General features: G+C 38.4%; 1 protein-coding gene across 2 annotated transcripts in view; it reads right to left on the minus strand.

Moving 5' to 3' along the window:
• Positions 1-16,250, minus strand: part of TENM1 (teneurin transmembrane protein 1) — a 241,021-nt gene that overhangs the window by 126,718 nt on the left and 98,053 nt on the right. For both annotated transcript variants that reach the window (XM_054388650.1, XM_054388649.1), the window contains exons 5-7: positions 9,766-9,918; positions 4,463-4,662; positions 2,844-3,054 (exon numbers count right to left, since the gene is read on the minus strand). In XM_054388650.1, coding sequence (XP_054244625.1) covers positions 2,844-3,054; positions 4,463-4,662; positions 9,766-9,918 — 564 coding nt within the window. The remainder of the gene's footprint in view (positions 1-2,843; positions 3,055-4,462; positions 4,663-9,765; positions 9,919-16,250) is intronic.

Consider the following 16,250-nt stretch of genomic DNA (forward strand, 5'->3'; position numbering starts at 1 on the left):
AAACCTGCCAATGGTTTATCACACAGATTTGGACAGCAAACCACTTCACCTCACATATCTGGGGACAGGCTCACATCTGTACATGAATTAGCTGTTTTAAATTTACACATCTATTTCCTACAGGCATTCAGTAGGTTCACTGAATTCTAGAGGTTTTATGTAAAAAATATGAAGCTGAGATGCTCCCATGCTGAGCAGGCCACTGTCAGATCAGTATTAGGACTGAGGGTTTCTATAGCCTAGGCAGATACTGTGCCAAACGGGAGAGGGGCTGTAGACAGTGGGCACCGAGGCTGTTCTATGGGCACATGCACTAACAGATGTGAGGAAGTACCTCTGGCTATAGAAAGATGGGAAACATGACTCCTTTCCCACAAAATAATAATTGTTTGGGGAAAGGAAGAAAATCCAGATCCTTTTGAAGAGTCTGTGTCCATGGCAAGTGACCTGGGAGGAAAAAATTTTCTCATGAAAGGGCATACCATTGTAATGTTTAATCTAATCAAGTCTGACATACTTTTAAACTTGTATGTAAAACTTGTGCATCAAAAGATGGATCATAAACACATCCTACAGCTAATATTTTGATCTTATTTATGGAAACTTGAACTGATAAAGATTGGTTGAACTTGAAAACTCACACTGTTGTTTAAAAACGTGCCTTTCAGGCTACCAGTTTACATCCAAGGACATTTGATATTTATCTGTCCTTGAGATGCCCACAATCTGCATAAGGATGTATCTTTCAAAGTCAAAACCCAGCTTGTTTCCAGAATTAAGCTTTTTTCACAGATATGCTGCTGCTTATTGATATTTCATGTATTACTGATCATTATTAGCTCTTTTCTTGCCCTATGCATACTCTTGCCTGTCTTCTCAATTTTTGAGAATCACATGGTAACTGATCCCTACATTGATCTGAACTGAAGAATTAACTGTTTGAAAAGTTACTTCCCCTCAATGCAGCATTCAGGTTGGGCTGGCCTTTATTCAGTCTATGAAAGTGCCTGAGGCATGCCAGATTTTGCATGTAAATGATTTCCTTCTAGGAAAAGTCTGGTCAATGCTTCAGCTAAAGTGTCAGTAAAATCAATTTTCTACATAACTAACATTGAGCAACTTGAAATGCTACCTAACAGCTGCTCATGAGGAGGGCATGACTGCTTCACACAGCCAATGGCAGCATACAGCAGAGACGCAGCCAAGCCCTTACTTTATTCTGAGTGTTTTAGCCTGTGACCCTGTGTGACTCCTTGGTTGGCAGAGATGTCAAATATGATTCCAGCCCAATCTGAGGTAAGAAGTATGGCTCAAGGATTTAACTTTTTTTTTTTTTTTGTGGGAACCTCCCAAAAAACCTCTAAGAACTATTATGCAAAGAAAAGCATGATAAGAAGATCCACAAGTTATGAAAACATAACAGCCAGCACTGTTTTCAAATGCATCAGCAGCAGAGGCTTGCAGCATGAACCCTCTTTTTCCTCAAAATATCTTCTTGCAGCATTGCTGAGGTTAAATACAAAGATTCCTGCCTGCATCATGGCTCTCAGCTCCATTCTGTAAGACCTAGCCTGTTCTGCTTATTGGCCAGAGAAGGGATGGACAGCTTTTTTTTTTTTTTACCAAGTGTAAAAAGAATCAACTGCAGCATTCAGTTGTGTTTTGATTTTTATTTTTTTTTGGAGAGGGCATGCTACTAACAATACAATATTGGTTCACCTCTCCCGTATAAACATTGCTGTCTTACACTAGAAATAAACAAAGGGGGTGGTGTTTGGATTCTGGGGCTTGTCCAGGTTTTATACTCTTCATAGATGATCTTTATGCTCTGCAAAGATGTTTTCTAAATTGCCTGAATATTATTTTCTCATATGGCATTGAATAATAGAAATTTTGTTGTTTGTAAAAGATTCACTTTTCTGAATAGAGTAAATATGAACTATTAAACCCAAAGCAATCATTACACTTCTCGATTTCTAAATTATTCTCCTGCAAGTCCTTTAAAATCTTGGTATTTGAATCACACTGCCTTGCTCTGCAAGGTGTTTATCATCAAGTAAAAATAGCATCCGATTGTTCTAAAGAGCAGATGGCATGTCCGTTACTAGTAAAGACATCTTGCTAAACATATGGTAGAACAGGTTAACTAAAGGGCATAGTAGTTAAAATCTTGCAGCAAACCAAGACTGTCATAAATACAACACTACCTAAATCTGAATTCCAAAGAAACCCTTCCTGTCAGTACTGCTCGCTAACACCACCTAGAGTTACAAACATTTGCCCACCTCTAAGCGTTACAAAGGTAGTAGGGATCTGGTGTGCCGCCAGGACACTGCCTCTTATACTTGTCTTCTGTGTTCCAAACACTGAATAACTGTATAAAACAACAGGAGCCATCCAACAAACAACAATCACAGCCAGATCCACAGAAGTTGCCTTTTATATTTTCTAACAGACTAAAATACTGGAAATGAGAACTTAGTGTCTGGGTAATTTTGGTAGGATTGACAGTTGCCATGTAAAGAGTGAGGGCAGACGGAACCTTTTACTTTGAGCAATGTAACACCAGAAACTGAGCATTTAAGCTATTGTATAAAAATCTTATCACACATGAAACCTTCACACTTAATTGATCTGATAACATTCATCTTTAATACACAAATGTTGCCGTTTGTCTAATATTGACATAAACATGAATTTGCTCCACTGAGGTTAATTAAGCTGAAATAAAGAATATTTAAGAGAACACTTAAAAGAAGCAGGAATGAAGATCAGTGATTTCTTTCCCCACACAGCTTTCCAGTGCAATAATTGGATAACAATTTCATTGTAATTGTTCTTACCAATCGCTGTAGTTAGTACAAACACTTGCTCCACTTTCTTTCCATCATTGTAGAATGCCATATGCCAAGCTCCTTGATCCATATACTCGATGAAACCTGTCTCTTGCAGTGAAGTTAAGATCAGATTCCTGGGAGCTTGCTGAGTATCCTCTGAGTTTTTTGGTTCCTGTTTAATTAACTGTTTTCCATCCATCAGTTTTACAAAATCAAACTGAAATAGTAATGAACAAAAATTAACCACCTGGAAAATTTTTGTGACTTTAACTCTGCATGATTTCTTCAAGCAGGAATAAATAGTTGACATCTTAAGAGGAAGTGCCTAAGTATTCACCAGTGTGGACAGCAGTTGCATAACCTAATCTATTTAGCTTCAGTTTCCATATAAAAGGCATTATGGTAGGTTAAAAATTTGGCATCAAAAATTGCAGTTTGCTATGGCAGGGTAAATTCAAACATGGTGCAGATTTACTTCAAACATTACATTCATGGGCATAATTCCAAAATTCCTAAGCTGTAGTGCCTTTCTTATACAGTGATTCATGTCAAATGCTAAGAACAGATTAAAGAATCTATTGTTCTAGATCAGATTTTTAAATGTTTGTCTTAATAGCAACATCACCTAAACAATCTAAATACATTTTATCTTTAATTTCATTAATGTAAATAAGTATCTACTTTTTACATGGAAGTTCTCAATACCCAAGCAAGTTGATGCTGAAAACTTTACGATCAATTAACCTCAAAGTATCAGAGGTGTAAATCTTTCCATGAATCCCTGTTTGAGAAATATACACATTTCTCTAGGATTTTCTAGGCATTCTGAATTTCAGTAAAGTTCAACTTCAGCTTAATTAAAGCTAAGTCTTCAGCTGAAGTCAATGGCAGCTAGAAGTGCTTATTTCTAAGATCAAAACTATTGTGAATAATGTCCAAGGTTAGATGATTTCCAGAAGGCCCTTCCAAACAATCTTTCTGCATTTCCATACATAAATATATCACAATATGGAGTGTGATCATGCTGTAAGAAAGCTGAAAAAAATCTATAATCCATAGAAATGACGTCTTCAAATGCCAAATACATTAAACCTAAAAACCAAAAAGAGTTGAATGTGACCAGCAATATTGCATTTTCGTACTGCTTAGCTAGGTCTTCTCCTGCTAAATCCTTAGGAGAAAAACAATATAAAATAACCATATTAGAAAACAGAAACAGGCTTTTTTTTCTTCTTTCAGTCTATTAACTCTTTATACTGACTATAAAATCTGTTTGTTTTGATGAAGTCATAAAGAGATTAAAGCATTTTCAACTGATCTGCTGCTTCATCCTACTGCACATGCAAAGAAGATGCTGGAGTCTGACAACAGCACGGCGTGACTAGCCCAGCCTCCTGGACAGTCACGTCACAGTGGTCAAACTGCTGACCTTTCTGGTTATGATTGAGAGGGCATGGTTTGAGCATATAACTAAAGCTCAGTAAATGAAAGGGACAAACTGACTGCTTTTTGGGGTTGCAGTCAGTCCCTTCCCCTCTCCTTGCTTTGTAAGCGTATTGTGAATGTTGACATCCACTGCTGTTTGAAAATGTAAACGTGACAGAATTAGTATTATTGCTAATTACCTGAGTGTGAGTAGGTGGAATGTTTCTTCTGCCATAAATTCCCAGCAGAGAATCCTTTGCCAGGGAAATGTTAAATTTCAGGTACACGGGGTGATGGATAGTGATCTGAAAGCGCCAGAATAAACCAGGGGGGATCGTCTGCATGACTTGTGATCCAACCTCAACTTCTCCTGTGTCTATGGCTCGTCCCTTCTGAAACACTGATTTTCCAGAAACAAACAAGACAAGCAGCTGTGTATTCATTGTGGATGAAGGTAGTCGGTCATATGATATAAACATGCCTTAGGTATATCAGGATATATTGAAACCAATCTCTAAACAGAGGGCATTTCACTGAAACCATCACATTTTTTTAGTCACCAGGTTGAAAAATACAAATAAATGTGCAGCCAATATTTACAAAAACAGGTGTCACTGAGCTTTTTTGCCCTAGACATCTTAAAATGAACATGAAATAGAAGTGCTGCTGCATAAAGCATGGTCTTTACCTATGAGCTATGCAAACAAACCCCATTCAACTGACAATGCACATGGAGAAGGCAGCAGGAGACCTTCCTCTGGTACATATTTCAGACTAGTGTTGAATGGGCATTGAATAAGGTATTAAAATGGATGTCAGTGAGGACAGAAAATCCATCAGACCTGGTACCTCAGAGCCCATGTCCAAAGCCTAGATTTCTATTAATCACCATTCCTAACAATTGTATTATGGCAGTGATAATCTAGTCCTGGTGAAATAAAGAACATCTGTTTTGGCTTGGTCTTTCTGCATGAAAGAATAACAAGGACATGAGGATAGGGACAGGCAATCTAAAGAGAAAACTGGCATGATTTCATACTGACTAACAATAAATTTGCAGACCTCTACAGTATGTAACTTCACACATGGGTATGAGAGAGCTAAATAGAGAAATGGAATGCATAAAGAAGACACTGCCAAACTAAACTGGATCTGGCTTGCTTTGCTGGCTTATATCACCATCTTTATTTATGTTAATGCCTGTCTGTGATCAGCATTGTGACATGCTGCAAATCACTGACCCAATCCTCCTAACATCTGAACTAATTCAAGCCTAAGTTTTGCAAAACTCTCACTTGCATTTCTGTATTTCCTCTCAACTAGAAAAAAAAGCAGGACAGCATGCTGCACTGGAGGAAGAACCAAGAGAAGATTGAATTCAGCAGCCATACCCCTTTATTTCATTTCACTATCAGTGTGAAGAATGAAGAGGAGCAAAATGACTTGGAGCCTCACCTTTTACAATAATGCAGATAAATATCTAATGCAACATAATACACATGAAACTTTAGAAACTGCTACTGAAAGTGAAAACAGCAGTAGCAAAGCTAGGGCCAGCATTTTCCTGAACGTATTAATAACACCGATTCTCAGTGGGATCTTACATGGGCTTTAAGTAGCGTAGGAAGTACTTAGCATTCTTAATGAATAGAGATTTAATTTACAAGACAGGAGGAATTCTCAGGGTACTGGGTCTTCCAGCTTTACGGCTGCTTTGTGTCACCAAACCTACAGCAAGAGCTAGGAGCTGACTTTGAACACCTTAGCACATAAATGCATCTATTTTTAGAGCACAGAACTTGTAATCTAAAACTCTAAAAATATACCTGTTACTTCGGTCATGAGTTAAAGAATTTCCAAATTGCTGCTTTAGCAATGATCAAGGCAAGATTACTTCTGTTCAATTGGCTTCATGGATAAAATCTTCAATGTTCAGTTTTGAAAAGAGGATTAAACTTCCTGTGCTGGGCAATGAAAGTAGATCCCTTCCCACATCCATCCATACAAAATCCTACTTGGCTGATGTAAATTTAGAAACCTTTTCCTGTATTTCCAGTACTCCAGAGATATTGAATCTTAATGATTCTTTGCAAGCAATTTCCCTGGGTTAAGTAAAACACCAAGGAACTTTTTGGTGATATTGACACATGGTAATTAATGTGATTCAATTACTAGACAGTAGAGCAATAAGTAAAAAGTCAAGGATACAGTATTATTTCTGGAGTTAATGGGATTACTGGTCGGTGTTCAAGGTCCTTTAAAATACAGTAACCGCTTCTTACTTTGTTAAAGTGAGAAGGCCTATTCCTTATTGGAAAAAAGAAAAGCATTAAATCAGGAAATATTTTCACTAACTGATGTTATCAAATCAGACTGAATACCCTGCTAGTGTTGCTATGCTCAAAGCAACATCTCTTGAGTTTTTCCACGTTTGGCTGAAAATACTTTTGCTTTAGGAATAATTTTATGTAATCTTTAAAAAAACAGATGCCCTTATTTTTATCGTATTATCTGGGAAAGAAGTGACTGCTGCTGTTCACAATTGTAATATAAAAATCTATTACCTACCACCTACTGAATGTCTTCAGTCAGAGCATCTCTACCTTTCAAATGCTATTGTTTTCAGACAACCATATGGCATGAAAAGGCTCCTGTAAGAGCCATGACTGAAGTTTGTGTTTTTGTACTAAGCCACTGTGTCTTCTTTATAGGAAAATAATTTAGCTCTATTTCAGTGTTTAATTGAACTAAGCAGGTATCTGGCTGCACAAAAAAGAAAAGGCATCTGAAGATCCACTATCACAGACTATCTTTGTATATTTCCTTGCTCTTCCTCCACAGAAGTCTGAAATGAGCTTTTAAAATAACAGTGCTGCAGCACAAGTTCTGCTCTTTTCTAAAAACATCCTTCCCATAACAACATTTTTCTTATGATGAAGTACCATTTAACTATCTATACTCAATTCCTTGTACAGCTCCCAGTTCTGACAACCAGTATTAATTCTTTCCCATTCTTTCTAAGCACACTTTCCTTGCCAGACTAAACCAGTAGATAGATTCCTAATCACAGGTTTCTCTTGTCCTTAAGAAAGTAAAACTCTGAACAGCATGGTGCCAATTATCTTCAGAAGAAAGTACCCATATGCTGATTATCACTGATCCTGAAACAATCAATCTCCTTGTACTCCCCTGGTAAATAGCAGCATCAATAGGATGTCTGAGTTTTTAATCACATTACTACACATTAAAATGTTAACTCATAGCCGTGGGTCTCTATGTTATAAAGTGATTTCTTGAAGAAATCCGACTTGCTGGTTTGTAAACTTGATTTTCATTAAAAGATTAGTTAAAATATATGCTTTCAAGCTCTAGACAAGCATTCTGTGGTGCTGCATTGAGCTGGGAAAACGGGAGGTCATAGCATCTGATAGTAGCTCTTTATCCCTGTGAAATCACATCAGAGGCAAAGTATCAACTTTCTGTGGTATCCTGCTGTAGCGATAAGAGTCTCCAAATCCTCCTTCCAAGCACATCTACATGGAGAATTTGTTAGGAGCGGTGGGAATAAAATCACTGACATACATTAAAAGAGATGGAAAGAAAAACAAGCAGGAGAAAGTAGCTACAGCCAGAAATGCATGTACTAATGCCTGGCACTAAAGGCACTAAGTGATTATTCTGTTTTCCCAGTCGTATACTCCTTGTTAGCATATTCTCTGGATTACAGGTTACCTTCAAAAGGCGACTGGGGCAAGTGGGACAAAGTCAAGCTATATCCATGACTGACTTCTGAAACTGCTGGATAAGCACTCAGTGAAGTGGTTCTGCTATCACAGCTTCCTCTCCTCCCCCCATCCCCCGTGCCTTACTGATGTGGGGGAATTGTGTAGCTGCACAAGACATCGGGATTGTATGGGGCAGGGCAGGTGGCTCAGTTTTGCTACCTACTACTCTGAATTTATACTCACTCAAATTCTATTTTCTGTTTTCTAGCATCTAATTTTTAAGATTTTTGATGTTTTTCATCCACATCCTCCTCTGAAAGTCAAATTATTTGGAAGTGCTTTTATTAAATCTGTAACATGTTGACTTGGATTTAATGCAGTTGAGAAGAACTATTTGAGGTATTTTCCATGGTGTACCAGGACAAAAAGACTAAAGTGTATAAAAAATTTACCACTGCTCACTACCAAGCCATTGTAAGGGACAAAATAATGGATAACATCATCCTTGTCTCCTTACATACATTTCTACTGACAATTTATCTAATATGATCTCTATCCAGTTGTGCCACATTGATTTGTAAGACCACTGATGTGAGATGTAATCTTCTTTCTGGACTGACTGGTACACCAATGTCCCACTTTGTCTCATATTTACAGTCATAGATCTTACCTGGTATACACAAAATCAGCAATCTGCTCTGCTCTAAAATGTGAAAGCTCTGGAAATCTCCTATCACTGCAAAGCTCTCAGTACAATTTTACCTTGCTCCTAACAGTTCTACTCCTATTCACATTCTGATCTAATCTGATTGATCCACTTTATCTGAGTATCATAAAAAGAAATGGGAGGGCCTTCTGCCTCTTACAGTTACAAAATATCACTATGGTGGCCATGGGGAAGCACAAGCCAGAGCTTGTGCAACTAATATTGGAGTAGGTGATCTAATAACATTAAACGACAGGTTTTTAGAGACAGGCATTGTGCTCTCTGTTTCACACTCCTGGCTGCACAGTCCACTCCTTCCCTCTGCCAGCTCTGGCACTCCTCTGCGCCTTCGAATGAGCTGATTCAGCTACTCATGTGGCAGAAGACTATTTGTATTTTTTGATGAAGCTATTTTCTGCTGCCATAGTGACATGACATGCCTCAGTCAATCCCTGCAGTGGGCACAGGGACACAGGGAACTGCACAGGGAGGGAGCAGGGGCAGAGCAGGACTGGGAGCTGCTGGGCTGGCTCACGCACTTTGTGAAACCTCAGTGGATTCCTGCGAGCTGCTTCACTCTGACTGGTTACACCAGGATGTGACAGAGTGCTGGATTTTAGCTTACGCCTTCAAGAACTGGATGTCTTTAAAAGCTTCTACCCTTCTGCATACTCTGACCTGTCAGTATGAAGGGTGTCACTTTGCCCAAGACTGCCTTTGGCTAGCAAGACAGGGACAGCACAAGACCTCTGCACAAACAGGAACAAGATGAAGACAGTCTCACCTTTTCTGACTTAAGACAGAAGCCAAATGCTCTAATCTCTCTTCTCTCACAAAAGAGGGGCAATTATTTTGCTATTGAACATTACCATCCTAATGGCTTGTGTTGGTTCCTAATTTCAGTGAGTGTTTTGCTAAAAGAAACAATCAGGTTATGGTTTTTCATACATGTTTTAACATTATATTAGAGCGGATAAAACAAACTCAAAATACTGGCAAACTGTAGCAAATACAGAATCTGAACAGCAGTATTGCTTAAATATTCCTAATTTGTCTCCTTATTCACACATACCTTTTTTCTCTGTTTTATCAGAAACTTTTCCTCCAATTGGTGAGTAAGTAGTATCCATGGATTCTGTTCCTTTATTTCCTTTGCTAACTCCATTCTCATACAGCTGCCCTTCCACAGGCTGCAGTTGCCAGGTTAAACCAAACAAGTGTACTGCTGCAAAAAAATGAAGACCAATTAATTGACCTCTAAGGTACAGCACCTTCAGTCACACTAAGGAAGAATGCTATGACTCAGTTCCTGCAAAGGCAAGTATTGCTTTGTTCAGTTAGTGATAACTCAGAATTTCAAGGGGTCTAATGAGCAATTTACTATTTTCCTTAAAATTCAATACTTAATTAGTTTCCACACTTTCTTTTGGAGCTCAGCCAGGTCAAGGTGATGAATTTCTACAGCAATTAATGGAAAAAACTTGCAATTAAAAGGATAACAGTTGAATGAATTTAATAGTGTGTGACAGATTCTAATGCTACATCAATGTTGTCTCTCAGCTTTCAACTGTCAAAGAGCTCAGAGTCTGTTAACACACTGACACTACGTAAAACTTCCCACCTTTCCAAAGCATTTCTAAGTGAAACTGTGCCTACTGCATTCCCAAACATTTTCATTTAGATTAAGCATTAGTAAAAACACTCTATAGACTTACTCTGCAATTACTTACTGCAGATAAAAAAAAATGGCTCTAGATCAAAAATATATGCAATTATTCTACAACACACCATGAGAAATATAGTTGTTATTTATATATGCACTGAGAAATCTACTAAATTCACCCTTCTATGAAGTTATAAACTAACCTTATTACCATTCATGGGGGTTGCCTACTCCACTTTGCACTGCCATTCACTTTTTCTGCTTTCCTCTCTGTTGTTTTGACCTGAGGCAATGAAGGATGGCAGAAGGACAGCAACACCAGATCTTATTTTAAGCATAATATAATAATACTGCAGTTGCTCTATACAATTACCTAGGTCTTTCTGAGGAGGGTAAATTCTTCCAAGGAAGCATTGAAGTAACTCAGCAGGGAAGAGTGATGACCCAGTAAAATATGAATTGAAGATACCCCTCACAGAGGAGTTGAAACTGTCACATAAAGAGCAAAACCCAAGTAGCAGGCTTTTTAGCCACCAGCAATTTGCATTGAGTAGGATCTGCCCACAGTGGGAGCCTAAAAAGCAATGTATTTTATTTTCCTGAATCACAGAATGGTTTAGGTTGAAAGGGATGTTAAAGATCACCTTGTTCCCACTCCCCTGTCACGGGCAAAGACAGCTTCCACTGGACCAGGTTGCTCAAAGCAACCTGGCCTTCAGCACTTCCAGAGTAAGGACATCCACAACTCCTCTGGGCAACCTGTTGCAGTGTCTCACCACCCTCACTGTGAAGAATTTATTTCTTACATCTAAATCTATCCTCTTTTAGTTTAAATCCATTATCCTTTGTCCTGTCACTACACACCCTTGTAAAAAGGCCCTTTCCAGCCTTTTTGTAGGCCTCTGTACTGGAAGGAAGCCTGTAGGAATTGTGTAGAAACCTCCCAGACTCTCCCAAGAAACAGTGTGATCGAGAATGGGTCTTGCATTTAGAAAGTACATTGTTTTCTTCTGCGTTTGCACATACTTTAACGAAAAAAAAATCTCAACACAAGCAGGAAACTTAGACCCTATTATGCATTCCTGTGTGTTTGCTCACAAGCCTCCCTTATATGCTGAAAATTCAAATTATAAAGCAAAACATCACACCCTGAATGGGTTCTGGGCAAGGGCTTGCCAAAACTACCACAGGAAGGCAAAGCTGCCAATCTACAACCAGTAATTCCAGATCTCTGCACTCCTGGATCACCCACTGCAGATAAATTATCCAAATCAAGCAAATGAGAGCATTTCTACTGAATTAGCAAGGTGAAAGTATTTGTAACACATTCATAATTTTTATATTGGCTTCAGGAGAAGAAAGCCAAATTTGCTGAATATCCAACTACTGCTTCACCATCAGATCTGGGCTCTGAAGACACAGTACTGGGCAGTAAATTCTCATTTCCCAGAAGAGTTATCAGAAGCTTAGTCTAGTGTTAGTGCTTAGATCTCAAATCAGAGACTTGCTTGGACTGCTTCATATTCTATGGACCTGAAATCCTCACAAAACCATGCTGATACTTTGAAAAGGGTCTTGATCTGTGTGATAACACAGACCTAAGCTCTGATCTTTGAGGTTATTAATGCAAGACAGATTATTTCTAAGTACAGAAAGCACAAGAAAATTCAACATGCTTTGACATCTTTAGAACAGATAGCTCTTGCTCCTGGCTTGAGCTTCTGAATATTATTATTATTATTATTTAAAGAGTTAATAACAATAAAAAGGACTTAATAACTAATGAATGTATATCTCATTTATACTAATGCAAATAATTATATCAGCACTTGAAACATCAGCACTAGAAGCAAAAAATAACTGCACACATCAATAAGCTTTTAGTGGTTACAAAATCATGAATATAATCTAGCTGCTTTCTTACACTACTTCTATTGTTGCTATTACTCATTTCCTAGGACAGCATACACATGTGCTGCAGATGGTCCATCACAAAGCAGGGACTGGCTATGTACTGTACCTTTCTCTTTACTATATCTTTTCTAGATTACATACACTACCCATTTTGTCATCCACTCACACCAATTTGAACAGTTTGCTTGCTTTGTCTTCCTTCAGGCTGAGGAAGAGCTGTAATTTTTCTAGTTCGTGCCAAAACTTGGCAAGCCAGTAAACCAATTTGTGTATCTGTTTGACAATCAGTTTCCTCCTTGAGAAACACCAACTGCATTGTGGTTTCTGCCAGCCTTGGACTTCTAGGCTGTGGGAGATGACACAGGATACTGGCAGACCAGCTTCATGTCAAAGAATGCAGAAGACTGAGTGTTTGAACAACAAAGCACATTGCTAAGAAAATGAGGTGTACTTGAATTAAAACTGAGTGGTTTCTATCATTGCATAAACCTGGTCATCTTGCAGGCTACAGCTCTTGAGAAATGACCTTCAGATCCAGGTACCATTCTAGTAACAATCAGAGCACACATACCAGAAAAGCCATTAACTCTTAGAAAGACCTTTCCTAGAAGCTAACTACAGGGAATAGCAAATATTTGTTTAGCAGACACACAGCCTTACCTTGCCTCTTCATTTCCTGTGATATTTTTCTTTTACCTGGGGTATACATAATTCCTACAAAGCTTGTGTTTCCTACAACAGATGTACATCATGTTTTAAATATAGAGATACTTCACCAAATAAGATTAAATAAAACACAAATCTCTCTCTCTCGAATCTCTTCAGAAATAAGTAGGCATGAACTGAATTTCATTAAAAACCTCAAAAGAACTTCTCTTTTGAGTCATTCTCTCTGATTTTTCTAGTGCATTTCAGGATTTTACTTTTCTCCTTTTTTACACGAAGGGCCACAATGTCATTTCCCACAGTACGAATCCATTTGTAAGATTCTCAGCTGAATTTCCCATGTGTAGTTCCCAGGTACAAGGCTCTAATCTACAGACCAACCAGAAGATGACACCATCACTCTGTCCATCTTAGGACTGGGCTAGTTAAAAAGAAGAGGGAGATTCACTGTCTGATGAAGGTCTCTGCCCATTCCTCAAAGTTCAGCATTCCAGACTGACATTGATTTTAGACAGGCTGCTCACTAACAGTACCAGATCCTTCCACTGTGACTAAAGATGCATTATCTGAGCTCAAATTGCCACAGAACACAAAGACCAGCCTTTGTGGTTTGCTGACAACATCGGTATTACAGAAAAAGCAAAAGATACTTTGACTCTGCCGAACTGCTCCAGAACAATTCTGCAAGGAGATACTCTGTATTTTGCGGCACCTAAAATACCTCAGCTACTAGTAGGGTGTGCAGAATCCAAGGACCACCAGGCAAGCGAAATAGCTTGTTATCAGCACCAGAAGGGTTCACAATTGCAAACTGACACTGCAAGTTAGGAGGGGCTGTGTTGAGTCACCAGGGGCATCAGTCCTCAACAGCCTCTCATCTGGGTCTAACTGAACCTCTCTGAAAACTGAGGGCCAATATTCTTCCTGTTGTAGCACTTATTCATCCTAACTTGGCATTCTTGAACTTCCAACTTGATTTCTCTGTTTCCTTGGTTCCCTCACCCTATTGCAAAGCTCATCTGAAAAGATACTATTTCTTGGCTCGCCTGAACCCCCAGCATATTCCCCCTTCTATCATTACACTATTACTTTGCTCTGTGTTATTTATGAATTGTATTCTGTCACGAGCACAGTTGTACATTGCTTTCACTGAGGTCATCTGGAGGCAGGAAAATATATTTGAAGGCAAAATGTGACCCTCTTTACATAATGTTTGGAGATGGAGCTTATATGATGGATACCACCATGCCTATATTTCATTTATATTTTATTAGATGGCCCTTTTTAATTCAATGTTTCAGATAAAATTGTAACACAGAAGTGGACACACTTTCCCCCCTACCTTTTTCTTTTTCTTTTTTTTTTTTTTTACAATATGCATTATGGATGCTATTGCAGATGCTAAATTTGCAGGGGTCTGTAGTCAGTGGAGCTAAAGAGACTGGAAGATGACACAGGATATCAGGAAACTAAGCTTCTTGCTCAGTCCTCCTGCCCTGGCCAGGCTGCACAGTGGAGCTGCTCAGGGTAACTTTGAACGACCTTTCTCTTAAATATAGGAGATTCTACTTGTAGTACAGAGCTTTTCTTAGTTAATTTATCATGCTTCTTAGGCAAAAAATAATTATTAGGTAAAAAACAGATCTCTTGCAGAAAAAGATAAATTATTTAAAGGCCTATATCTTCTACCCTTCCCATAAATTTTCTTCATGGAAGAAAGATGAAAAGCTAGTCTGACTTTATGCTGCCTAAGGGATTTTCTCTATCCAGAGGCAGGTTTTTGGTTGCTTCACATTATTGCTGGAAGTGAAACCAGCTGGGTCTTGTTCAGAACCAAAGTTTGTGTCTTTACCTCTGAAGTAAATGGCCAGATTGCTTATTTTGATCAACATTTAAATAAACCAAACTGACACTTCTAGATAAACTAACTCAGGTCCCATAATTCCAAGACATACTCGAGTAAATATTCCCAACAAATAAAGAAGCAATTTTTTCAGAACTTGCTTTGTAAACTGGATTAACCCACCATCTGCTACAAAGCCAATGATCTAATTTAATTTATTCTTATCTACCTTCTGTGTAAGCACAGCTTGTCAACTCCTGTGCTACACGTTTGGCAGAATATGAATAAGAGGCTTGGCTCTAGTGCAAAAGAGGCTCTCAGCAGTGAGGGGATGTCAAAAAAGTCCCATGCAATAAGTACTTATCAACCTCCAAGATGAACTTCAGAGGACAAAAAACCCTGCCAATGTGAAAGTCACTCCAAATTGCTGACCTCCACTAAAGGATTTCCTTTATCTTTCTCTGCTGTTCCCAGTTATTTTATAAAACCTCAGTAGATCATTCCCCTGAAGCCTAGACTTCAGCAGAGCTGTAACAGAGTGCATACCAGCAGCTGACTATTCTTTCTGCACCTGCTCTGACCAAATGCCAGAGTATTATTTATTTTCTATAATTGCTAGCAGGTTCTGCTTATAAAACTGGATTCACCATGGCATGAAGCCATGGGTGCATCACTGTCTCAGTTCCCCAATATGGGTGAAGCAATAGGAAAATACCTGAATACAAATAAGAGTCAAAGTTCTGATGCTGACCTACAGAAGGGGTATTCTTCTTTTGTAAGCTCATTTCATAAATTCAATGCTTTGTCATTGTCCTCTAAATCTGAAAATTTGAGACTGTTAATATTTGATTCAGTCTTAAGAATATATATATATATATTTAAAAACACATATATTGAACATATTTTTACACCTAAGAACAGAAATTCCCTCCTCTCTTGCAATCCTCCTGCTGGGAGGTTCTAATGACAAACCTAATTTCATTTTTCATTACTAAGTCATATGTTAGACATAGGAAGAAATAAAAGCTAATCTCAGACAACAGTACAATGCTGTCAGGCTTTCTCCTCAGTGTACTTAAAGATTTTTGACAATATCAAGTTTATCAGTATGACCCAGGCTCGGAGAGAGCAGACACTGTGATTTCCAGCTGCGAACCCCTGACATACCTGTCTCAGTGAGATTTATCCTGCTAAGGAGTTCAACAACACTTCAAAGTTGCACGTCTGCATCAGAGATTTTTATGCGTGCCTGAAACATTTAGCAATGTTTACTCTCTCATGATATTCTTCATTGTCAAATCAGCATATTTTCCCCTTGAATCTTCTCTGCATAATTTCTAGTTCTCAGAGTTAAGGACTGCTATTTTTCCTACTGCTTTATATTGTATAAAGCTATGAAACCAATATTATAAATCTATGCACTGAGATATATATGTCCTTCAAATTTGGCCTGGCCTTTTCCAATGTTGAA

The sequence above is a fragment of the Indicator indicator genome, chromosome 17 (assembly GCF_027791375.1).
Source record: "Indicator indicator isolate 239-I01 chromosome 17, UM_Iind_1.1, whole genome shotgun sequence".
NCBI classification, from domain to species: domain Eukaryota; kingdom Metazoa; phylum Chordata; class Aves; order Piciformes; family Indicatoridae; genus Indicator; species Indicator indicator.